The following is a 24,678-nucleotide window of genomic DNA, read 5'->3' as shown; positions in this document are numbered from 1 at the left end:
TTCCCTCTCCCCCTGTTCTCCCTGAAAAGCTAGATTGTAATTTTTGTTCGCTGCCAAGTCAAGTAGTATTCCATGATGACCTTTCTTGAACAAATTTTGATTTTTTTTTCCCTGCAGTTAACAATTGCTCCATCTTCATTTGCTTAGTTTTCTATGTAGCTAATATATTTTCCCCAAATGCTCCAACAGATCTATCCAATGCTTGTCTGTGTATCTATGTATCTATCAAATGTGAACAATCTATAATTTTTTCCCCCTCTGCTGTTCAGTTGGATCTGGTACACAACTCTTGTCTTCTGATTTCCCTCTGCCGCTTTCCTGTGCTGGTTTTCCTGTTTCTGGCAAGCCACTTGTTTCTCTTTCCAGACTGATTTCCTTCTTTTGCTGAAACACATTCTATAGTAGCTTCTTAAGAAGAATGAGTTGGTGGTACATATTTCGAGTCTGAAGGTGTTTTCATTTTGCCCTCCAACTTGATCATTTGACTAGGTGTAGGATGAAAGCAATTTTATCTCAGAAATTTGAAGACATTGCGGCAGTCTCTTCTAGTAGCCAGTGTTGAGAGTCCTATGCCATCCAGAGTAGCATTTCAGTGTGTACGACCTTTTTGGGCGGAGGTTGTTTTTGTTCCTTCCCGGAAACTTTTAGAATTTTTTGGTTATCCCATTCATCCTGAGATTTCTCTCCTATTCTGGGAATTTTCTTGCCTCTGCTTTTCCTATTCGAGAATGTTAGATTAATCATCTATTTTTTTCTTATCTTTCCTTTCCTGGTTTTCATCTCTATCATTTTGTTCTACTTTCTGTGAGACTTTTTGGCATTTTAGTTTTAGCCTTTCTATTGAATGTTTAATTTCTCTTATATTTTCAATGTTGAAGATCCCCTTCTTGATCTCTGAGTATTCCTTTTTAAAAATAAAGCCTGTTCTTGCTTCATAAGTTCAATCTTTTCTTATTCTATGAAGATATTAATTACATTAAAAAATTAATTTTCCTCTTTCCATCTTCTTTGGGTTCCTTTTTCCGTTTGGTTTGTTTCAACTTTCTCCTTCATGAAGGAAGCTTTCTTCAAATTTCTTTGAGCCTTGTTTGATATTAAGAGCAAAGCTATGAAACACTGATCAGAAGGCTGTTGGTATGAATGGGCCTCATCAGCTGGTGATAAGGCAGCCTTTTTGTTGGGAAGCTTCCAAATGTCAGTATCAGAAAATCCTCTCTGGAGATAGTTTCTCCTTAGTAGCTGCTTCCATTCTCCCTGTTGGGGTGAGAGGAGTTAAGAGGGGGAAGCTAGTATCTGTTTGGGGAGCAGTACAGAGGACAGGGAGCTGAGGCCCGTTCAGTTCAGTGTTCACATATATAACCCTCCTGTGCTCAGTTCTGTGCCGATCCCAGCCCTCCATTGTGCAATGTGTCCTCAGCCCACAGCCTCTCTGCTTGAGGTCCCCCAGAGAAGAAAATCTCTGGTCTGTTAGAGGAGGTAGACGGAGAGGAGTGTCATACATGCTCAGGGTCTGGGAGGAACCTCTGGGTCCAGTCGCTTCTGATGCCAACTTTTAACTAGGCCCCTTAGCGTCCCGCCCCTACCTTTTTCAGAGCTGCTGCTTCTGCATGCAGACACGCTGAGGCTCTGTGTGTGTGGGTGTTGGCGCTCCCCGCTGCCGGCACGTCTCTCCTTTCGCTTAGTGAGTTACTTTGGAGAAGTCTCTTTCTCTTCCAAACTCTGTGGAAATCTTTCATCGCTGTTCTTTCACTGTCATTATTCAAAGGAGTTTGGAAGGAAGAGGAGTTAAAACACAGTGGTCCATCTGTTATTTTGAACCAGAATGCATCTTTTCTGAGGACTAGAATTAGGTCTGCTGAGCTACACACAGGCTAAGTCTCCTGTAGATGCCTCCACAGGTCAGCTTCCTTCTGCTTTGGCAACTGCAATTCTCATCATGGGTTTTTTTGTTTTGTTTTGTTTTTTAAAATCAATTTCAAGTCCACATGCTGAGCAAATTGCCTTTAAAAAGTTTCTTATAGTTAGTGGTTAAACTGCTTGTGCTCCGGTGAGGGATGTATTTTTGTACATTGCCCTGATTTTCCGAGTGAGCAGGTTAGGTGTCAATGAGTTTATATGCAAAAACTGAATGGTCAGAAATCAAATTGAAGTCAAGATGGGCTGAGTGAAGCCCTCAGGGAACTTGCTCCATCAATGATCCCTTCTCTCCTCCAACTTCTCTTGTTCTACTGACTTTTCCCCATCAGATATGCTCAAGTTTCTCCCATACTAAAAAACCTTCAACCTACCCTTCACTCCACGTTCCTCTCTAGGTGTAGCCCTCTCTCCTCAAGTTCATGAACAAGCGCCTTAAAAGTTTGGTCTACACTTTCCTGGCCCTACTTTCACATTTCTCACCTCTTCACACTATGTCACTTGAAACCCCTTATCCTGGTCACCTCCAGTCCCTTTGTTATAAAATTTATCCTTATCTTTGGCATCTTAGTCATCTTCTTTAAAATGCTTTCTTCCCCCTTGACAACACACTCGTGAATTTCCTTCTATTTCTTGACCTTTCTTTCTAGTGTTCCTTACACGTCTTTTCTTCTTTGCCTGTCCTATACACAACTGTGATCTCTAGTGTTCAACACTGGTCCTCTTTTTATTTTTTTAATTTAAAAAATTTTTTTAATTTGTGTATTTATTTTTGGCTGCGTTGGGTCTTCGTTGCTGTGCGCGGGCTTTCTCTAGTTGCAGGGAGCGGGGGCTACTCTTCGTTGTGGTGCACAAGCTTCTCATTGTGGTGGCTTGTCTTTGTTGTGGAACACGGGCTCTAGGCGCGCGGGCTTCAGTAGTTGTGGCTCGCGGGCTCTAGGGTGCAGGCTCAGTAGTTGTGGCACACGGGCTTAGCTGCTCCGTGGCATGTGGGATCTTCCCGGACCAGGGCTCGAACCCGTGTCCCCTGCATTGGCAGGCAGATCCTTAACCACTGCGCCACCAGCGAAGTCCGGTCTTCTTTTCTTATTCTGCATTTTCTTCTGCATAATTTTGCGCCTTCCGTATCTTTTGTTACCATCTATGTAGTAGTTATAAATCAGTGTGAGGAGACTTATAACAGACCATTTCCTGAATGTTTTTCCTCCTCACCTGGAGAATGAGGGGAAAGGTCAGGTAAGGCTTCTTACAGGAGGTGATGAAAGTCTCCATCCAAACTCTCTCTCTGGGGTTTAGACCCATAGAGCCAATTGCCTTTTGGATGTCTCACCTGGATATCCCACAAACCACCTCCAAACCAATATGTCTAAATGTCTACCTTTATTCCACTTCTCCAGACCCCTGCCTTAGGGGAAGAGCACCACCTTCCCCCTGCCCACCAAATCTGGTGGTCACCCAAACTTGTTCCTTTCTTTCACCCTCTATCATTAACTTATTAACCTCCAGCCATGCTTTGGAGCGTGTGGAATCCTGTCTCTCTCCCTCCCACTTCCACGTCTTTGCTTTCCTGCAGCCCCCCATTCACCACTTCCCTTGGGAAACCTCTCCACACCTGCACTTTGCCTCGGTTTCCATACCATCCTGTGCATACCTCCATCACAGCACCTGTTACTCTTCTGTTGTTTTCCCTCTTGGCCTAATTGCCTCCCCCCCACTCTCCCACTTCATTACCTTGAAGATACCTTGAAGACAGTGTCCACATTTCTTTCAAAATGCTTCACTTTTCTATGACTCAGTTTCCTCATGTGCAAAATAGGGATAATAATAATTCCTACTGCTGAGCTGTTGTGAGGATGGATGAATTCATGTAAAGTACTTGGGCCAGTTCCAGGCTCATAGTAAGTGCTCGGTATAAGCTATTATTATTAATACTATTAGCAATATCATGTTTCCTCAATGTCTAATATGGTGTCTAGCACACAGAGGACTTTCTTTTTACAATTTGCTGAATGAATGAATGGAAAAAGCACCAGGATTGTTTTTCTTCCTTCAAAAGAAAGAGATGTGATTGTTTACTCTGATTCACTTTTTTTTTTTTTTAAAGAATATTTTGTTGTGATAGTTTCAGGTGTACAGCAAAGTGATTCAGTTATACATTTTCCCATTTAGGTTGTTACATTTAGGCTGAGCAGAGTTTCCTGTGATTCACATTTTCTTTAGTAAAAAAAGAAAAAGGGGGAAAGGCATAAAAAATTCACAAAGAAGAAAGTGGTCTTTTTTCTCCTCGTACCCACTTCTGATTTCCTTTCTGGTTGCTGGTCTTTTCCAAACTTGGCAACTCTGTGGCTATGAAAGACTGTTGATGAGAAAGTTGGGCGGGAATACCTCATAGATACCCCCAGTCGTACCTGGCGGTGTCAGCTTATCAGCGCTGTCTGTGGGTGGTGGTTGTGAGTATGTGAACTCAGGTATCTCTTCTTCAGATGTTCTGTACTGAGAAATTTTTTCTGAAAGGTTGAACAAGGGAGTAAATCCAGGCCATACCACTCCTGGTTCTATTTATCAGAGTCATATCTATTCTTTGAGATCCAAACTTTTGGAGATGGATAGATTCTAGGTTTATCTCATGTGTTGCTTTGCAGTTTACCGTTGCTTTATTTTTTAAAAGAGTTCCACATTACTGAAATATCCTCTAGTTCTCACACAAAGTTTAAATATGCAGTGGTAGGAAAATATATGTCATGTAAAATATGCTTACTTTAAACCATGTCCATATTTTAATTTACAGGAAGAGAAGTTATCACAGCTAACAGAGTGCCAAGTGTTGAAAGTTTGAGTTTTGACTGGATTTCAAAGAATCTCTATTGGACAGATGCTTCTTATAGGAGTGTCAGTGTCATAAGGCTAGCTGATAAATCGAGGCGCACAATAGTCCAGAATTTAAATAACCCACGATCAATCGTAGTTCATCCTATTGCTGGGTAAGTGTGTTCATGTTTTCCTAAGAGCTTGAAACTTATGTCTTGTACAGTCATTGCAAAGTGATGCCATAGGTATTTGGCAAATTCAGTAAATACAAGATTGAACCATGTAAATTGAAATCACCTTAGATTGTGTCCTTTTAGCATATGCTGAAGTGATCACTTTATCTCCTTCCAAAAACTTTCTCCTAAGCTTTGGCTTCCCAGTCTTCACTGGAGTGTGGTTTTTTTCACAGTCGCAGAGGACCAAACAATGAGACACAGATTCTGTGGAGAAGGAATGAATATGCAGCAGAATTATCAGGAAAGGCTCAAATTCTTTCCCTGCTTTAATGTATTGATATAAAGCTTACCAAAACTTGCTTAATCATTCAGTAGTTTTCAGAATAAAAAGTCTTTCAGACCACAGACAAAGTTTCATGTTTAACCATCGCATTATTGGTGGAGTCAGACAAGAAGAGACAGAGCATTTCACGCCATACCTTTTTGTTCTTACCTTTCTTATTTAAATATGCTTGATAGCTAACATAAAGTCTGAGATAGGTAGTTGTGTTTTAATAGAGTAGTTAAAAAAAAAAAGATGACTGGTAATTCACTAAAGCCTGATTGAGGGTACATAGCAAGCACTTTACATAGTACATAATCTCATCTAATCCAAAAGCTGGTTTGTGAGCGAGGTATATACAAGACCTGTTTTGGAGATAAAGAATCTGAGGGACTTCCCTGGTGGCGCATGGGCTTCCCTGGTGGCGCAGTGGTTGAGAATCCGCCTGCTAATGCAGGGGACACGGGTTTGAGCTCTGGTCTGGGAGGATCCCACATGCCACGGAGCAACTGGGCCTGTGAGCCACAACTACTGAGCCTGCACGTCTGGAGCCGTGCTCCGCAACGAGAGGCCGCGACAATGAGAGGCCCGCGCACGGCGATGAAGAGTGGCCCCCACTCGCCACAACTGGAGAAAGCCCTCACACAGCAACGAAGACCCAACACAGCCAAAAATAAATAAATAAATTTATAAAATTAAAAAAAAAAAAAAGAATCTGGGGCTCAGAGAGATAAAGTAACTTGCTCAAGGACCCACAGCTATTAAGCAATAGTTAGTATTCAAATTCCAGGCCTGTCTGACTGCAAAGCCTGTGTGTCTAACATATATTAAAACTGATGATGTTATTGATAAGAAATTTTATTGCCCAATAGACAGTTAAACAGTTGATTTTCTAGTGAATTTATCTTAAGCTAAATCTTTGGCGTTGGGTTTTGAAAAGGCGTTAAATTCCTTTCCTGATGTATCCTTCATATATTTTTTTAAATAAATGTATTTATTTTTATTTTTGGCTGTGTTGGGTCTTTGTTGCTGCGCGTGGGCTTTCTCTAGTTGTGGCAAGTGGGGGCTGCTCTTTGTCGCAGTGAGTGGGCTTCTCATTGCGGTTGCTTGTCTTGTTGCAGATCACGGGCTGTAGGCGCATGGGCTTCAGCAGTTGTGCCATGCGGGCTCAGTAGTTGTGGCTCGTGGGCTATAGAGCACAGACTCAGTAGTTGTGGCACACAGGCTTAGTTGCTCTGCGGCATGTGGGATCTTCCCAGACCAAGGCTCGAACCTGTGTCGCCTGCATTGGCAGGCGGATTCTTAACCACTGTGCCACCAGGGAAGTCCCTGTCCTTAATTTAAAACAATATGAAGTCACGTTTCAGAAAGTTACCTTTTGGAAAGACTAATTTTAGTTTTTAAGGCTCATATGAAAGAGAAAAGGTTTTTTCACTACACTTATCTTTTTGCCACTCCTCGGGATAAAAAAAGACCTCTTGGGTAAGATCGTTTAAGAGTTACGTTTATTTGGATGCATTTTTCATCAGGGATGAAATGCTTTCCTGCAAATTTAATTCCTTGTGGAAGATGACTAAAGAGTGATCTAGTGGATCCTGGATGTTTAATCCAGAAAGAAAGTGAGATATTAAAATCTGTTTTTTTGCTCATAGTTTATTTTATTTCAAGAGCATGAAGTATTTAAAATGTAACCTGAACTGTGTCTTTTTAAAGAATCTACTTGGTGACAATAGTTTTAGGTCCTGAAGTCTAGCACAGTGGTTCTCTGCTTTGGATGCCCATTTTAATACCATTTGTATTTTCGATATATTTTTCTATATAAACCCAATAGCATACAGAAAATGAAATTAATTTGCAGCGAGTCTCTGGAAAATCTGTGTTTGTGCTAAATCTCTCTAAGTCATGTCGTTTGTCCCAATGTTAACATCTTTGATTTATTACCCCCTTTTCTAGGTATATATTCTTCACTGATTGGTACCGTCCCGCTAAAATTCTGAGAGCATGGAGTGATGGATCTAACCTTTTGCCTATAGTAAACACTACTCTTGGATGGCCCAACGGGTTGGCCATTGATTGGAGGTAAGTAGGAATCATCCCAAATTGCTGAGTTCCCACTTACTATGGAAGACATATACATAGTTGGCCAGCTTCTGCTGGAATGAAAACATATGTAGTAAAGAATATTCTGAGGAAATTGCTAGAGGAAGCAGAACAGGGCAAAACCTAAACCCCACTAGAAGTAAAACAGGGATTTGATGAAGTACAGGTCATGTGCAGTTTTTACAGGGATAGGAAATGGTGTCAACAAATGTGTATTTGCCTATATACACCGTGGGAGGATTTTTGGAATATGAGATTTAAATTTTAAGAAATTAATCTGTCAAGGAATATAGGAAAAGGTAACAGGGTAGATAAGCTGACAGACATCAAATGCAAAGGCAGTTTATAGGAGAGAAAAAAGGAAGAAACGTGTTTAACCTTTTAAACATCAGTTACTACGAATATTTTTCCTAACTTGTGGATTTAATAAGGAGAAAAGTAAAATTCCTAGCTTGAAGATAACAACATTTCAAGTTTTCTAACACAATTGAAAATCACTTCATAAAAGTTGTTTTGTCTTTCTGGAGAGCATGAAACTATTAAACTTTGCTTAATAAATGTGTCAACTGAACGTGCTGTTTTTGAATGCCCTTAGTATAAAGTGTGCTTTGCTAGTTTCTGGATAACCAATAACCAAGTATTTTATTATTTTAGCTCTTCACGATTGTACTGGGTAGATGCCTTTTTTGATAAAATTGAGCACAGTACCTTTGATGGGTTAGACAGAAAAGTCCTGGCCAGTATACAGCAGATAACACATCCGTTTGGACTTGCCGTCTTTGAAGGTACGTTTTGAAGCAAAAGAAGTGTGTCTTATTTATACTGTACAAGTTGCATAAAACTCATCCTCATTTGGCAATCTCACAATTCCAGAAAAGCTGGTCACTTTTTAAATTGAAATGGTGCTTTTATGTATAAATAAAACATTTGGTTAGTTGGCTGAATATTTAACTTTTATTTTTTGTTTGAGAAAATAAATAAATAAATAAATAAATTAAAAAAAAGTCTTCTAAGAGGTAGGGTCTCTCTCAGAGATCCATACCATCAACTCGTATTGTTTTTATTCCCTGGTTATATTACACTCCTCTAGAGCTCTTCCCTTTCTCTCCAAATCATAGAATTTTCACCTCTACTGGTGCAGGAAAAATTTGTATCAGGAAGTATTCTTACAACTCTGCAGTTTTATTCAAGGTCCTTAGCTTCAGAAGCTCAAAAGTCAGTAAATAAATGTTTTCTTTAAGAAAAAAAAAGAATATATATATATATATATATAGATAGATAGATATAGATATATATATATGGGCTTCTAAAGAATCATTTCTAGAGACTAACAAGTCATGGAAAATGATTACAGAAACATATTACAGATATTTATGGAAGAAGCTTCCCACATTTGGAAGAAGCATTACAAACACATTGCATTTTCCCAAGTGATTTGTAAGTGAGCTGTGGCGAGAATACTAATCACCGTGTTCCTTCTTAGACTACGTGTATTTTACTGACTGGAGACTGCGTGGTATTGTTCGAGTCAGGAAAACAGATGGTGGACAACTGGTGGTCCTCCGAAGTGGCGTTGGTGTTGTAATGCGTGTGAAGGTATATGATACCAGAATCCAGACCGGTGAGTGATGTTGCCAGCTTCTTTCATAAGGATGTGTTTAATATGGTGGCTCCTTTTCTCTTTAAGTACTTACTATTTAATATAACTCCTGATAGTTTTATCTTCCTGTCACTCAGATAGTTTTAAAGTGTAAGATTTAGAATTTCTGTTCGACTTGGCTAACTTTAAAACTCTGTTTGAGAAAAACATGTTTCAGCACTTTCCTGTATTTAAATTGAATGTGCTATTTGGCACGTTGATTTCCAAGAGGAATCGAGTTTTTAATATTGAGTCTGACAACCAAACCTGTGATCAACCGAAAGGAAATGTGCTTGACTCACTTATCTAGGGGCAATTATTGCTTTTTCAGGGTCTAACGCCTGCAACCGACCCACCAATCCGAACGGTGACTGCAGCCACTTCTGCTTCCCAGTGCCAAATTTCCAGCGGGTGTGTGGTTGCCCCTATGGAATGAGTCTGACTTCTGATCGTTTGACATGCGCGGAAGACCCATCCCGTGAGCCACCGATGGAGCAGTGTGGTGCCTTTTCCTTCCCCTGTAACAATGGCAGATGTGTGCCCATTCACTACCGCTGTGATGGAATTGATGACTGTCATGATAACAGTGATGAGGTTCAATGTGGCACATTTAGTAAGTAGCTATACACTAGCAATACTTCCTAGGATGAATAGAACAGAGAGAGGGGGCTTAGAAAAAAAGGCTTGGGTTATCTCTATAGGAAAGAGTATTCCTTTCGGATTGTTAATATGTACTCCAAAGGCTTTTAGGAAGCTAGGCGATGAATATCATTCATAGATAATGTTGCAGATGATTTCTAGCATTGATTTGGGCTATTGTCAACAAAATTTCTTTCTGACATTGGCTGTTTGGATCAATGCAGAGTCATTGCATCTTGGCATACTCCTCAACAAGTCAACAGAACAAACTGGATCTAATCTTTAGTATTGGAGAGAATAATATCACAGAATAGGTGCTTGCAATAATAGCTTTTGAAAATCTCATGTGCCATATTCCTTTTTCCTCCTGTTGGTGTAAAATGAATTATGAGTGAAATGGTGGTTTTAAGCTTTACATTCTTCTTTTGATGGTAATCCAACTTATAATAAATGCTATTGCAGAAGACAAAAAGATAGAGGACAATTGAAATCTCAGAAATTTCTATCAAGGAAACATTAATAGAAAGAAAAGTGACATTTAAAAATGAAAGTGCTCATTTGTACATTTTTGAAATTTCTAAAGTTTTATTTTGTGTATATCTGTTTGTTTTTAAAAGTGCAGATTTTACATGAATGTTTTATCAGTTTCCAGTGACCCATGTGATCAGAGGAAGCATAGCTTAGAAGTAAAGGATGGGCCTTAGAGTCACACCAACTAGAGCTTTGGTCTTGGGCAGATTCCTAAGCTCTCAAAGCCTCAATTTCCTCATCTATAAAATGCAGATAATTATATGTACCTGACAGTATTCTTGTGAGGATTAAGAGAGAAAAAAATATGTAAACACTTGGAAAAGTGCCTGGCATATGATAGTTGCTGAATAAACTTGCACATTTTGTATAACGCTCCCATTGAAAAAGGAGAAGCAATGGGCCTTTGCAGGGTAAGATCTCATTTAAAAGGCTGTAAAAACAGATGTCTTTATGACCAATTCTTTTCTGTTGTAGATACTTCCTGTGCATCTTCAGCGTTTGCGTGTGGCCACGGAGGACAGTGCATTCCTTCATACTGGCGCTGTGACAAACAAAATGACTGTGTGGATGGCAGTGATGAGCAGAACTGCCCTACCCGGGCACCCACTTCCTGTCGTGCAGACTTCTTCACCTGTGATAATAACTTGTGTATCCCAAAGAGCTGGGTCTGTGACACAGATAATGATTGCGGGGATGGATCTGATGAAAAGTCATGCGGTACGTTTTGAACTGATTTCTCTCGGTTGGTCAGCCTAGTGAATAGATTTGAGCAGTCAGTAGGCCTTGTGCACTTTCCTTGAAGGCTTACATAATTTTCGTTGTATCTTAGCTACTTCTCTTCATCTGTCAATCCCTGTATTAATAGGCTATAGGAGCAAAGACATGGGAAGTCTTCCTAAATATTTTCTATGCAAGCAAAACAAGGACTGTCTCTGATGTCTAACACCCAGATAGAAACTGGAAAATAAAATCCCTCAACTAACTATTCAGATATTTAAAACAATTTTTCTTTCTAAATCATGTAAACACATCCAGACATTTGGCTATTGGTTTTCCTTTTCATTTATACAGGCAAAAAGGCAACAGAATAAAGAGGCACAGGACATTTAAATTTCATTAATCTCACCCACCTGCTTTTCATCTTGCGCGTTCTGATTTCCTCTAGGTTGTCGTTTGTTTTCATGTCAGCAGTCATAGTTTAAGGTGGAGCAAAGTTCCCTGGACTAAATTCTGTCTTGGTTGCATGATTAGGCAATTCGCTTTTTCTCAGGACTAGATGAGCTTTAAGATCCCCTCCAGCTTTCACATTCTGTGAAACTATATTTGCTATGACTTCACGTTTCGGGTAGGGGGAGGCAGCGCATCTGACTCTAAGGCTGTGTCTCTTCAGCCAGCTAGGACCCTGGTTTTGAGGATCGTTCTGCTTAGATTTTGGATTAAATCCAGTTATCATGATCTGTCTCCACACTGTTGGTACTAGGCATTGTGGTCATGAGGACCATGTTGCCTTGCTGGGCTCCATTGCTTAGCTTTGGTGCAGAGTCTTGGACTTCATAGCATTCAGGAGGTGTAGGCCGGTCCAAGGCCATGATGCTTACTTTCTAAGTGTGGTCTGTTTTTCAAGGTGTAATCACAGTTTCTGACTCTGCCCTGTAATATTTTTGTTCCTCTTTCTGAAAAGTGTCCTAGCTGGGCTCTGGATGGGCTGACTTTGGCAATCTGGCTGACTTGAAGGAATTTTGAGCACACGTACAACTGAGATAACTTACGTATTTCCTAAGCGTTTTACAGTTTGGCTGTGGTACACACTGAACAAGAAATAAACTGTTACTTGGTTTTGTTTTTGGATGATATTAGATCATACAGAGACATGCTCACCTAGTCAGTTTCATTGCCCTAATCATCGATGTATTGACCTATCTTTTGTCTGTGATGGGATCAAAGACTGTGCTGATGGGTCTGATGAGAGTGCTTGTAGTAAGTACATTGTTTTATTTTTAAACTTTTAAATTAATTAATTAATCAATCCATTGAAGTCTAGTTGATTTACAATATTATGTGTTTCAGGTGTATAACATACTGATTCACAATTTTTAAAGCTTAACTCCATTTATAATTATAAAATATTGGCTATATTCCTTTGTTGTATAATATATTCCTGTAGCTTATCCCTATCTTGCCCTGCCCCCTTCCTTCTGCAGATTGTTAACCACTAGTGTGTTCTCTATATCTGTGAGTCTGTTTCTTTTTGGTTACTTTCACTAGTTTGTTTTATTTTTTAGATTCCACATGTAAGTGATATTATATGGTATTTGTCTTTCTCTGACTTATTTAATTAAGCATAATACCCTCCATGTCCATCTATGTTGTTGCAAGTGGCAAAATTTCATTCTTTTTTATGACTGAGTAGTATACCATTGTATATATATACCACATCTTTTTTATCCATTCATCTGTTGATGGGCACTTAGGTTGCTTACATATCTTGGCTATTGTAAATAATGCTTTATTTTTATTCATGATGTTTAGAAAAATCTCAATGTTTAGTTGTTTGCTCCTTGGCTTAATTTCTAATACTTTTCTCTCTCATTTTCAGTAATTAATTGCACTGCTTCTCAGTTCAAATGTGTCAGTAATGGTAATTGTATTAGCAACACATATCGCTGTGATGGTGTTTTTGACTGCAGTGACCACTCTGATGAGACAGATTGTCGTAAGTACCATATACCTAGCATGTTTCAGGTGAAGGGGTCATTTCATGTTTACCAGTATTGATATTACCACAGATTTTCTCTTAGACAAACTAGAGAGAAGGCAGCCTGAATTGCAAAGCATTGTCAAAGGAACACAGTATTGAACATATAATAAAATCGACTTGACATTACCAAACAGCGACTTATAATTTGTGAATCGAGGGGCTGTAAATGGGCACTTTCAAATTGTCTCTTGAGTAGGTTAAATATTTCTCAGATATTTTTGTTCTCACTATTAATTTTTCCTAGGGCATACCAAATTAGTGGGTTTCACATTTTTGAGGTTTACTATTTATAAAGATATTTTAATGGTTTCTTTTAAATCTCAATAGGGAGGTGAAATCAAGCAAATCATTTGTTTAGTATCTGCTAACATGTTACATATGATCTTTGTCCTGAGAGTCTGGTAAGAGAAATTATCGGAAGTAAGAAACAAAGCAAGGTAGATAGCTACAAGGGCCTTATAGAAACGATACAGATAAAATTCTATGAAGGTTCAGAGAAAAGAAATTTTTTCAGAGGATTCAAGGAGGACTTCACAGACTATAAATCTGTTGGACCTATAATCTCCACAAGCTGTAGACCTATAATGGACAGGATTTGTTATTCCCCACATTTTATATTAAATGAGGTGAGGTGGTCATTTGTTTGAATAATGGTATTTTGGACCACAAGTAGTAGGTTTCTATCAATTCCCCTCCCTAATCAGAAAAGAAGTGTTTAAATCTCTGGATCAAAAAGAAAAGTTAAATGCTTACTTACTGTATAGGTGTGTACAACACCCAGAAATTCTTCATCACTGAATTTCCTGTCTCACATTGAAAACGTGGAATTCTTCTGTGGTGATCTGAGGTTAAAGTGCCATTGCCCCTGATTTGCTATTGCCTTAAAAAGTTCCTAGGAGGGAGTTTGGGTTTACTCCTGTGAAATAGGCAAGCAATTCTTACTTATCTCATAAGGATTGCTTGGTGAATAGTGGAAAGTTTGCAAAGAATTGAGGATTTACAGTCATCTTTTGTTTACTTAATGTGTGCTGGTTTCATCTGATATAGTTCACCTGAGGGAAAATGATAACATCCAAATATATGACATTAAACCCATGAATTCCAATTCACCGTAGCTATTTAAGCTCTATTTAAATGCTCTGGTGATTCTTTATTATTTAATCCATAATCAGAAACACAGGAAATAGAATTTTCTTTTGACCCAGGGACTTATCTTCTATCCAAGAGTTGTACATCCTTTGTTGTCGGATCCACTAATCTGACGCATAAAGATCTCTACGTGCCGCAATGTCAGAGAAGACTCGTGTCATTTTAGATTTTAATATTACATTTGTCATAGTCATTATTATAAACCCACCATTGATCCAAAATCATTTCCTCTGAATCTAGGAATTACATAAAAGGGATTATGGATTGCATTCACAAGCCCATTTTCCCCATTTCGTTCTCTCAGCAACCAGGCCTCCTGGTATGTGCCACCAAGATGAATTTCAGTGCCAAGCAGATGGTATCTGCATTCCGAAGATCTGGGAGTGTGATGGCCACCCAGACTGCCTCCATGGATCTGATGAGCACAATGGCTGTGCCCCCAAAACCTGCCCTTCATCTCATTTCCTCTGTGACAATGGAAACTGCATCTACAGAGAGTGGCTCTGTGATGGGGATAATGACTGCAGGGATATGAGCGATGAGAAGGACTGCCCTACGCAGGCCTTTCAATGTCCCAGTTGGCAATGGCAATGCCCCAGTTATAGCATCTGTGTGAATCTGAGTGCAGTATGTGATGGCAACCCTGACTGCCCCAGTGGGACAGATGAGTCCCCACTTTGCAGTAAGTTTCCTGACCACAGTTTACTGCCATAAATTCATCCTGAGCAGTGGCCGCCTGTGCATCATCATTGTCACAGTCACCATGTAGCTTTTGAGGAAGGGATCTCAGTTCCTCTCTGAATTTAGATCTGTGTAGATCCGGATAGCCATCATGGAATTCAAATAAATCATCACTGGATAATATTTCTCATTAAATCCTTTGCACCTGGTTCTGTGTTTTTACTTCATTAGATCGTCAAATTAAATTTGGTTCTGTTGGTAATGCGCTCATAAGTTTTTCTAACTTTAATATTTTCTGATTTCAATCAGAACTTGCCACAAAACAAATGAAGTCTGGGGATTTGTGTTTGCTATGATTAAAATCCTGTGATTGGCATGTAATCCTAATTACTGTCCTTTCTTTATTTCTTCTTTAATCAATGCTCACTCTCAGATGATACCCAGCCAGGTATGACTGCAAAGTATTTTAGACTCTTATGATTTTAAATGCATTGTGTTTGTGCTGAAAATGTCCTAATCATTTTGACTTACTTCCTCTTCTAGTGCATGTTTCATATCATGACTCTTATAAATAAGAGTACACATGGAAATAGAGGGCATTTGCATCCTCAGGTAGATGAGCTATCTTTGGGTGCTTCAGGCATTGCCGTTTTAGCCCTGAAAGTAAGGATGATGGCCTGTCAGTGCACCTGTGCCCTGTAGTCTTCCAATTGCCTTTCTCCTTTATAGACCTTCCAGCTCTGCTCTTCAGTGTCCAAGTCTTATCTTCCATTTCTGTGTAGGTAGAAGAATGACAGGAAGCAAATGGCAAGTAATTTAGGTCTCTTTGCATGCTTTACCAGTGATAGTTGTGTTTCTTGATGTCCACCATATTCCCCCAAGTTTCTCTCATTGCACTAAATGGAGTTATAATAGAAGGCTGTAGTGAAGAAAATGGTCCAAGTCCAGTGGACGTGAAAGATGGTAAATCCTCAGGCAAATCGGAGCACTGAACGGCCTGTGGACCTCATCCAGGTGGATTCTGCTCATAGCTCTTACCTGGGTATTGTGTTGAAGGTGGCCTGAGACTGTATGACATATAATACAAATGAGTGAACCAAAGAAGCAAAGATTCCTGACTTTTCCACTCTGTGATTCTTTTTCTTTATTCTAGACCAGGAGAGCTGCTCAGATTCCAATGGTGGTTGTACTCACCAGTGTATTCAAGGGCCCTATGGGGCTCAGTGCCAGTGTCCATTGGGATACCTGCTTGCCAATGATTCTAAGACCTGTGAAGACATAGATGAATGTCGTATTCCAGGCTTTTGTAGCCAGCACTGTTACAATGTGAGAGGTTCTTTTCGGTGCTGGTGTGATCTGGAATACAGGTTAGACGCTGACCAGAGGACCTGCAAAGCTACAGGTAATGAAAGTGAACTAACTCCAGCCAGTTTACCAAGCACACTCCAGAGCTTAAGATTAAATGTCACGTTTAATAAATTTCACCATCTTTATATAATGCTTAATGAATTCAGTTCAACCAGTATTAATTCAGTTTCTACTACGTGAAAGTATCTGTACTCTGTGTTAGGGTATTGCTTTGAAAGTGACCAGATAGTGACCACCTAGAGGGGTGGGATAGGGAGGGTGGGAGGGAGACACAAGAGGGCGGGGATACGGAAATATATGTATATGTACAGCTGATTCACTTTGTTATACAGCAGAAACTAACACAGCATTGTAAAGCAATTATACTCCAATAAAGATGTTAAAAAAATAAATAAATAAAAGTGACCAGATAAAGAATGCTAAAACAAAGTAGGCAGTTTCTTTCCTTTTCGGGCAGGAGTCTGGAGGGTAGACGGTTCAGGGGGTAAAAGCTGGTGTGGCTTCCATCTAGGGATCCATTGCCTTTGCTCCGGTCTTTGCCTGCTCCCAGAAAGTAGGAAAGGGGCGAGTAGCTTCCTTTTAAGGATGGCACCTAGAATTTGACACATCGTTTCTGTTCGCATATTTATTGTTCAAAAATAGTCGTATGGTCACTCCAAACTGAAATGGAAATGGGGAAATGTCTCTAGCTGGTAGGCCCTGTGCTGTGCTAAAACGTGGCATAATTTATTACTAGAAAGGGAGACTAGGAGAGGGACATGGGGATGATTAGAAGTCTCTGCCACAGCTGAATGCGAAGTACAAAATAAGCAAGTACAAAAGTAACTATAGTAACAGGAAGAATGCAAGTAGAGTTCACTCCAGGTTGATATTTAGATAAACACTAAAGTGTAATTCAAGGAAGAAAGATATTTCGAAAAAGCTTACTTTCAACACTCATGAAAACCAGCTAACTATTAAGGTAACATCATTCTTACAGGAATTTTTGTTTGTTTGTTCCATTACTCTATTTTGGAATGACATCTTCTTCCAAAGGTATTACATCGAATATGGATTGTTTTTTCTCCCAGAATCATTGACACTGTATTTTCTTCTTGGACAGCATCTGAAAGTCTGCTGTTACTTGTGGCGAGTCAGAACCAGCTTGTGGCTGACAACATCTCCAGGCAGGAGCACTCTATCCACGCCCTTGTCCAGGATGGTTCTCACATTGTGGCTGTTGACTTTGATTCAGTCAGCGGTCATATCTTTTGGTCGGATGGAACTCAGGGTAAAATCTGGAGTGCGTTTCAAAATGGAACAGATAGAAAACTAGTAAGTACATGTCTACTGGCCTTTGACCTGACTAGTTCCCCTGTCTTGGGTCTATTTGCTGTTGTTACTCACCGGTGAGAGAAGGCCCTACCTCATTTTAGGTGGTTCTCATGTTTTCCTCTGGGCCACATCACACCCAAGGGACCCCGATGTTCCTAACTCCTATTTGATGGGATCTGAAGGGAGATGCATGGCTCTGAATTGCAGGTCATATGATGCAGAGACCTCACAGCATCTTGGAGGTCCCTTCTGCAAATATTTTTCCTAGTGGATGAGAGATAAGGGAAACACAGGGGAGGTTGCTTTTCTTTCTTTTCTCTTTTAAAAATGTTTTTAAAATTTATTCTTTTCTTTGCCATTATGGTTTATTACAGGATACTGAATATAGTTCCCCGTGCTATACAGCAGGACCTTGCTGTCGAGGTTGCTTTTCTTAGCTTTAATTCAGTTATGCTTCTTGATCAATCTCCTGGAGTTTCAGTTTCTTGATCCTTGATGGTTATGTTTCCTCTGCCCCTTAGAAATTTATTTTGTAATTGTTGGCACTCAATCAATAAAGGTATTACTTTTGCCATGTGAACACTGTAAAGTTTCATAGGGTTGCCAGCTTAGCAAACGGATACAGCTTTTGTTTAACTGAAAAAATTCTGAAACCAAAATGAAACTACATACTAATCCAACAATAGAGTATTCAGTTCTACACAATCTTGTATATTTTTCCAGAAAACCCTACTGTTTCTACATGAGAAGACAAAGTTTTCTAATCTTCATAAGCAATCATAGGACAAATTAGATGCCTTAGTCTCAATTTTCATATAATTTCCATGTTTGCATTCATTTATTCCCTTTAGAATTCACTCGTTATTCACTTTTGTCTTTAGACGCTTGACAGTGGTATCACCATGACTGAAAGTATTGCAGTAGATTGGGTAGGACGCAATCTTTACTGGACAGACTTTTCTCTGCAAACAATTGAAGTCTCTAAACTGGATGGGAGTCACAGGACTGTGCTGCTTAGTGAAAACATAACAAATCCAAGGGGACTAGTGTTAGATCCCAGAACTACGTAAGACTTCTTCTTTTTTTTTTTTTTTTAAGTGATGTTGCCTTAACATTGTATGAGGGAAAAATAACATGACATGCTGTGGCTAATATTCGTATCACAAAATTTACACATTGATTTATTAGCTTGGCAATATTTGATTAAGTCTAACGGATGCATGCAGTAATATTCTATAGACGGGCCGTGGTACTTGTTCTGCCACGTGTACCTCATGGTTATACAACAAAAAAGCCAGATTTTCCTGCTTCAGTTTCATATTGTTTACTAGAACTTCCTTTTATGTCATGTAAGGAAGTTTTTGCCTGCTGGCCCTAAAGGGAGAAGACGAAATCCTCCCATGTGCTTAGAAAACTTTGAAGGCTTCTTTCTTTGAATTTCCTTAGATTCTCTTAGATTCTTTTCTGCAGGAAGATGAGTTAGGCAAATTATGTTCAATGCAATGCAGACATCCTAGATATTGTAAAGTAAATTTCACACCCGTGAAATTTATGCTAAATCTCTGATGATGAATAAATTGACTTCTCTTAAAAACGGCAGGGTAGATAAACTGGGACAGATGAACTTTTCTAGATCAACTATTTGTGGATTGTACAGAAACATGAATCGGCCTTGAGACATTTCAGTGTCACAGTATACTGCATGTTTTCTGAACATTATAAAAACACCCAGATGGCTTGTGATTGCATTATGATTACAGTTTTACTTTTGACTCTCAGAGGAAATAGTAAGCTCTGTGCATATATTCTGACCCGGAGATGAGTTATTTTAAGCAGAGCTTAAACATGATATTCTGTCACTTAAAATGACAGTTATTTTCCATTTTGAAATATGTCCCATCCAGTCGGTAACTAGTTTCTTTTCACAGTGCCTGTGTGATGTTCTGGTCTGACTGGGGCCATCACCCTCGCATTGAGCGAGCTAGCATGGACGGCAGTCTGCGCACCGTCATTATCCAGGAGAAGGTTTTCTGGCCCAATGGCTTAGCTATTGACTACCCCAACAGGCTGCTGTATTTCGTGGATGGCTATCTTGATTACATAGACTATTGTGAATATGATGGAAGCAATCGGCGGCAGGTGATAGCGAGTGATTTGGTAAGTTGGTAGTGAGGAAAGGAAACTAAGACCACAGTAATGGTTTAGTAGGAAGCAGATAGAGTAACAAGAAAGCTAAGAAATTCACTGTTGTGTCGTAGACATTACAAGGTCCATCGAGGAAATATCAACAGGAGGGAGGGTCAACCTATCTTCTATTATTGACAGAAAATCAATATTCTAGTTCATGGTCAGATTGTGCCACGTCCAGGAAGGATTAATAGCTCGTGTGACTTAGTTGATCTGTGGATGCTAATCCGTTGCTTCTCTAAGTCCATGTAAATAATGATTTAATTATATGTAGATTCCCTCCATGAAATCATAGCCTGTTATATATTCTGTATTTTTATTCAGGAAATTCTGGTGAATTTATTGTCACAAGTTAAATGAGAAAATATGTATTTTACCAAAAAACTGTTTTTGACTTCTATTTAAGATTGTGATTGTTTATAGTTCTGTGGCTTGAAGAGGCCCTGGGAGATCTCTCCTGTAACTAGACAGGTGATCTACATAAGTCAGCCTACTTTCTGCACTTCAGTTTTGCTTTGGTTTATAAGATGGATGCCCAGTGTAATTACCAGAGTAAAAATGAAGGCTAAGTGACACAGGTACATGAAAGTATTTTGGTTGGTAAGTGGGATATAGGTCAAGAAGTATATTTTTTTCTGTCTCTTGACCAGTGATTTCACTATGTCTTTATTAAGTTAAATGCTAAAGGAAACCATCTTCTTGGGGAGGTATCCTTTTCTACTTTGTTCATCTTCATTTTTATTTCTAGGTCTCACTGTTCTCTTCTGCTTCACAGACTCTGCGGCATCCCTACTCCCTAAGTCTCTTTGAAGATTCCGTGTACTGGAGTGACCGTGCTACTCATGAGATTATGAAAGCCAACAAGTGGCATGGGGGGAACCAATCAGTAGTACTGTCTCTTCACCAGCCCCTTGGAATTGTTGTGGTTCATCCTGCAAGACAACCAGCTTGTAAGTGATAGAGATATCCTGCATGGTGTAGCTTGGAAAACATTGATCTGGGGAATGTAAAATGTATAACGTTGCAGACCCATTTGTTTGGACAATACATTTCCATGACCTCTGTTTACCATGGAAAACTCAAATGTTGTATGTCTTTACATACTCAAGTCTCCCTGGTCTTTTCTCCCACGTTCTTTTGCCACACTGGACTTCACTGGACTTCATTTTGGTACAAAGGCACACGAGGCTACTTACCATCTCTGAACGTCTGCACTGGCTCTTCCTTCTGCCCTGGGACGCCCCTCGTCCAGATGTCTGCCTGAGTTGCTGCTTCATGTTATTTAGAATTCTCTTAGGTGCTCCTTGGTGGGCCTCGACCATCCTATCGAAAATGGCATCGCCTCTCATAATTCTTTTGCTCTTTACTCTCACGTTCTAAAGTCACACAACTTATGCGTTTAGTTTTATCTCCCTTTGTTAGAATATCTGCCTCATGTTTACAGTATTCCCAGTGCTTAGAGTGGTGTATGGTACATAGTGAAGGCTTGCTAGTTTTTGAGTGAACAAATGGATTACTGCATCTAACAAGGTGTATGTAATAAAAATATGTAGGACCTAGAGAACATCCTATGAGCACAGGATGCGCACAGGATCCCTCTGCTTCGAGGAGCAGAAACACACAAAGATGTCATCAATAGAAAAATAAAAGATTATTATCTAACCAAAACTTGGACAACAGTGGGTAAATGTCAAGGTCACATAGGGAACACACAACTTGGTTTCATTTAATGTAAAAAGATCTCTTTGGGGTCAGCCAAGGAGACACATCTTGTGTAGCATCAAATTTCTATTACTGAGCTCTGGATTACTCAGTGGCTGTTTGTTCTGTTTATAGACTGGATTGATCTGTGACCTTGGGAAAGTCACTCTTCCCTCTTATACCTCTTATGAATTCTATGTTGAAAGAACGATGTTGGGGAAGGGTAAAGTAGTTTAGGGCAAATACCAAACCAGCCAATGTAACTTAATGTATTGTGTCTCCAAATGTTGGGGACTTCTGGGAGGACAATTTGTTAATTGAGATATAATTGACACATAACATTGTATTAGTGTTAGGTGTACAACATAATGATTTGATATATGTATGTATTGTGAAATGATGACTATAATAAGTTCAGTGAACATCTATTACCACACATTTTTTTTTCTGTGCTGAAAACTTTTAAGATTGACTCTTTACTATAGTCATCATGCTGTTCATTACATCCCCAAGACTTATTTACCTTGTAACTGGAAGTCTGTACCTTTTGACCACCTTCACACATTTTGCCGCCCCACATTCTCTGCTTCTGGCAAGCACCAGTCTGTTCTCTCAGTTCATTATTTTTTAAATTTAGATTTAAAATTTAGATTATTAAAAGTGATATCATATAGTATCTGTCTTTCTCTGTCTGACTTATTTCACTTAGCATAATACCCTCCAGGTCCATCCGTGTGTTGCAAATGGAGGATTTCCTTTTCTGCGGGCCGAATAATATTCGATTATATGTGTATATATACATACCATGTCTTTATCCATTCATCCCGTGCACTTTAAAGTGGACGGTTTTCCATTCACCAATGTTTTCTTCTCTTCTCTTTGTATTACAGCCACAAATCCATGCGTCCATGCCCAATGCAGCCATCTATGCTTGCTTTCCTCAGAGAGGCTTTACTCCTGTGCTTGTCCTTCAGGGTGGCGTCTCTCTCGTGATTCTGTGACTTGCGTGAGAGGTACAGTATGTCTTTTAAGTACGCCCTGAAGGTGGAGCTTGCCACAGTTTGTACAAAGCTGTGTGAGCTCTAAACCACTTGGTGATGGAGTGTGTGCTGTGTTCCCTCTGATCAGCAGGTATCTGTAGAGTGTGTGCTATATGGGGTGTTAGCTGAGCACCATATACAGAAACTGTATTCCAATTGACCATGTGCAGAAACTGTATATTACAAGTGAGTTGTAATTGTAATGTAGTTTCTGTACATGCAGCTAATATTATGTGTGCATGTAATTCAACAATCTTTAACCTCACATTTTTCTCTTACCTGGTTATAGTCAGGCAAGCTAGGATAATGGGAAGTTCCAGATTCTGCATTTAGAAGTAAAAATCCTTGATATTTGTGGATAGCTTCATTTTTTAGGTTCCTGATCTCATCTTTATTCTCATAACCAATAGTCAATAATGAGTGTTATAGTCTGGGTCTTCTGACTCCAGTTTCAGTACCTTTACCATTACTGTATGGTACTTTAAAAATGAAAGTTTTCTCTGTATGAAATATTTAAAGGGATTATTTGAATAATTTATTCTTCCTCTCATTCTAGATATCTTACTGGGTTGATTGAAGAGTATGTGGAGAGTTATACTAAGTACTTTAGGGAGCAAGAAAGGAAGGACAAGATGTAGTCAGTCCACAAAGGAGATTTCTAAGAAATCATTTGCCTTTGCTTAAAAATCCAAAGAGGTAGAGTCTAAACTCGAGTTTCTTTCATTACTCGGTGAAGAGGAGTAAATGTGTTTTGATACTGATAAAAAATGGTTATAGACCAGTTAAAATTAAATGGTTAATGGGAAAAAAATTACTCAATTAAGAGAAAAATAGAGTCAATCTAGAGGGAAATTTAGTTTTCAAATGGAAAGTATATTCCTGAGTCCAGGAAATTTATGGTGTTTACAGGTTATGAGGATGTAAGGTTACTGAAGATCAAATTCCATCGACATGTGATATTTGGCAATGATACTTTTGTGATGAAAGATTTTAATTATTGGTAATGCCTACAAAGGGATTGGCATTTGCCATTTTTCTTCAGAGCTTTATTATAAACCTAATCCTTGTTGACATTGTTTAATTTAGTGTGTCCTCAGGGTCTTTCAGCAGAAGATTAAACTGGGCTATAGACATTCTGCATACAAAGCATTCTTTCACCACACAAAGATTGTTGAACTGTGCATTGGGGATTGGTGTAATCTGTACTACTATCTGATGGTGATTGATAAGTGTAAACTCTAAATAGTACCTTTTGTTGTTCCACAAATAATTCCACTAGTGGTTTTCCCATGGACTGACTTTACTGAGGTGGAACCTTTTCAATAGTTTCCAACCGGCTTCTGAGCACTAGCCGGGTAACTGAGTGCCAATATATGTGAACTGAAAAGAAAAGTTGCATTTTTTTTTCCAGCAGGAAGCTTAGAAGACTGTTAACATTCATAGATGAAAACGTTTTACTTGATTTAAATGTTCGATTGCCTCTAAAATTTTGTCTGCGAAGTGTCTAAAATATCTTTGGAAGTGCTTATGTGATAAGATCAAGTGAAAAAGCAGAGATGGTTTAATATTGGCTATGTAAAATCATGCATTAAAAAAATCTGGAGGACAAGATACACAAGTGCCAATAATGCTTACAGTTGGGAAGGGGGATTATGGGATATTTCTATTTTTTCCTAATTTTATGCCATAAAATTTTAAAGGGAGAGCTTTCTCTGTCTGAAATAGTTTTTTTTATTGTTTAGCAAATATGTTCCCCACAATGCCAAAGAAACCCCCAAAACTCAAACCAGAACATCTTCCCAGCACCCCCTAAAATTAACAACCGCAAATCCAGGGCTGTTCAAGGTCATACTTTGGGAGGAGCTAGGCTTGGGAGTCATAAATGTCACCTCTTAATGACAACATAAATTTCCCATTCCTGACTGTTGTTTTTCACTTCTTTGCTCTGCTAACACTAATCTTAGTAGGATCATGACATGAAAAATAGAAAATGAAGAAATGTTCTTTCATTTCAAAAGACTAAGACCTCCTGAACTCCTTTCCAGCCAACCCTAGGTGCTGCTGTGCCTACTCTTTCATGGTCATGGTCCATATACTTTGTCTGGCCCTCCCGACTCTAAGTCCCTTGGGAATAAATCCTCTACCCGATTCCCTGATGTATGCTTTTTGCCCGTGGCACACAGTGGCACTCAGTAAATGTTGAGTGAATGACAAACCCTCCAATATCCCTTTTTGCTTCTTCTCCATTCCTGTGTTTTTCACCTGCTCATTCCTTTATAGATGTGTATAGTCATAAAATCACTCCTCCTGTTTTCTTTCCCATGGAGCACTTTTCATGCACCTTCCTATGC

General features: G+C 39.2%; 1 protein-coding gene across 1 annotated transcript in view; it reads left to right on the top strand.

Annotated features, from left to right (window-relative positions):
• The window catches only part of LRP2 (LDL receptor related protein 2), a 194,855-nt gene that overhangs the window by 64,687 nt on the left and 105,490 nt on the right, over window positions 1–24,678 (top strand). The window contains exons 17-31 of the mRNA XM_007452631.1: window positions 4,703–4,895; window positions 7,174–7,299; window positions 7,975–8,105; window positions 8,804–8,941; window positions 9,291–9,572; window positions 10,604–10,846; window positions 11,987–12,106; window positions 12,726–12,842; window positions 14,341–14,718; window positions 15,871–16,119; window positions 17,188–17,399; window positions 18,281–18,465; window positions 19,328–19,556; window positions 20,362–20,536; window positions 22,178–22,300. Of these exons, the coding sequence (XP_007452693.1) occupies window positions 4,703–4,895; window positions 7,174–7,299; window positions 7,975–8,105; window positions 8,804–8,941; window positions 9,291–9,572; window positions 10,604–10,846; window positions 11,987–12,106; window positions 12,726–12,842; window positions 14,341–14,718; window positions 15,871–16,119; window positions 17,188–17,399; window positions 18,281–18,465; window positions 19,328–19,556; window positions 20,362–20,536; window positions 22,178–22,300 (2,901 nt within the window). The remainder of the gene's footprint in view (window positions 1–4,702; window positions 4,896–7,173; window positions 7,300–7,974; window positions 8,106–8,803; window positions 8,942–9,290; window positions 9,573–10,603; window positions 10,847–11,986; window positions 12,107–12,725; window positions 12,843–14,340; window positions 14,719–15,870; window positions 16,120–17,187; window positions 17,400–18,280; window positions 18,466–19,327; window positions 19,557–20,361; window positions 20,537–22,177; window positions 22,301–24,678) is intronic.

This window comes from Lipotes vexillifer, unplaced genomic scaffold (genome assembly GCF_000442215.2).
Source record: "Lipotes vexillifer unplaced genomic scaffold, Lipotes_vexillifer_v1.1 scaffold454, whole genome shotgun sequence".
Taxonomy (NCBI): domain Eukaryota; kingdom Metazoa; phylum Chordata; class Mammalia; order Artiodactyla; family Lipotidae; genus Lipotes; species Lipotes vexillifer.
Note: the sequence above shows the minus strand (reverse complement) of the source record. Positions and strands in the feature narration are given on the sequence as shown.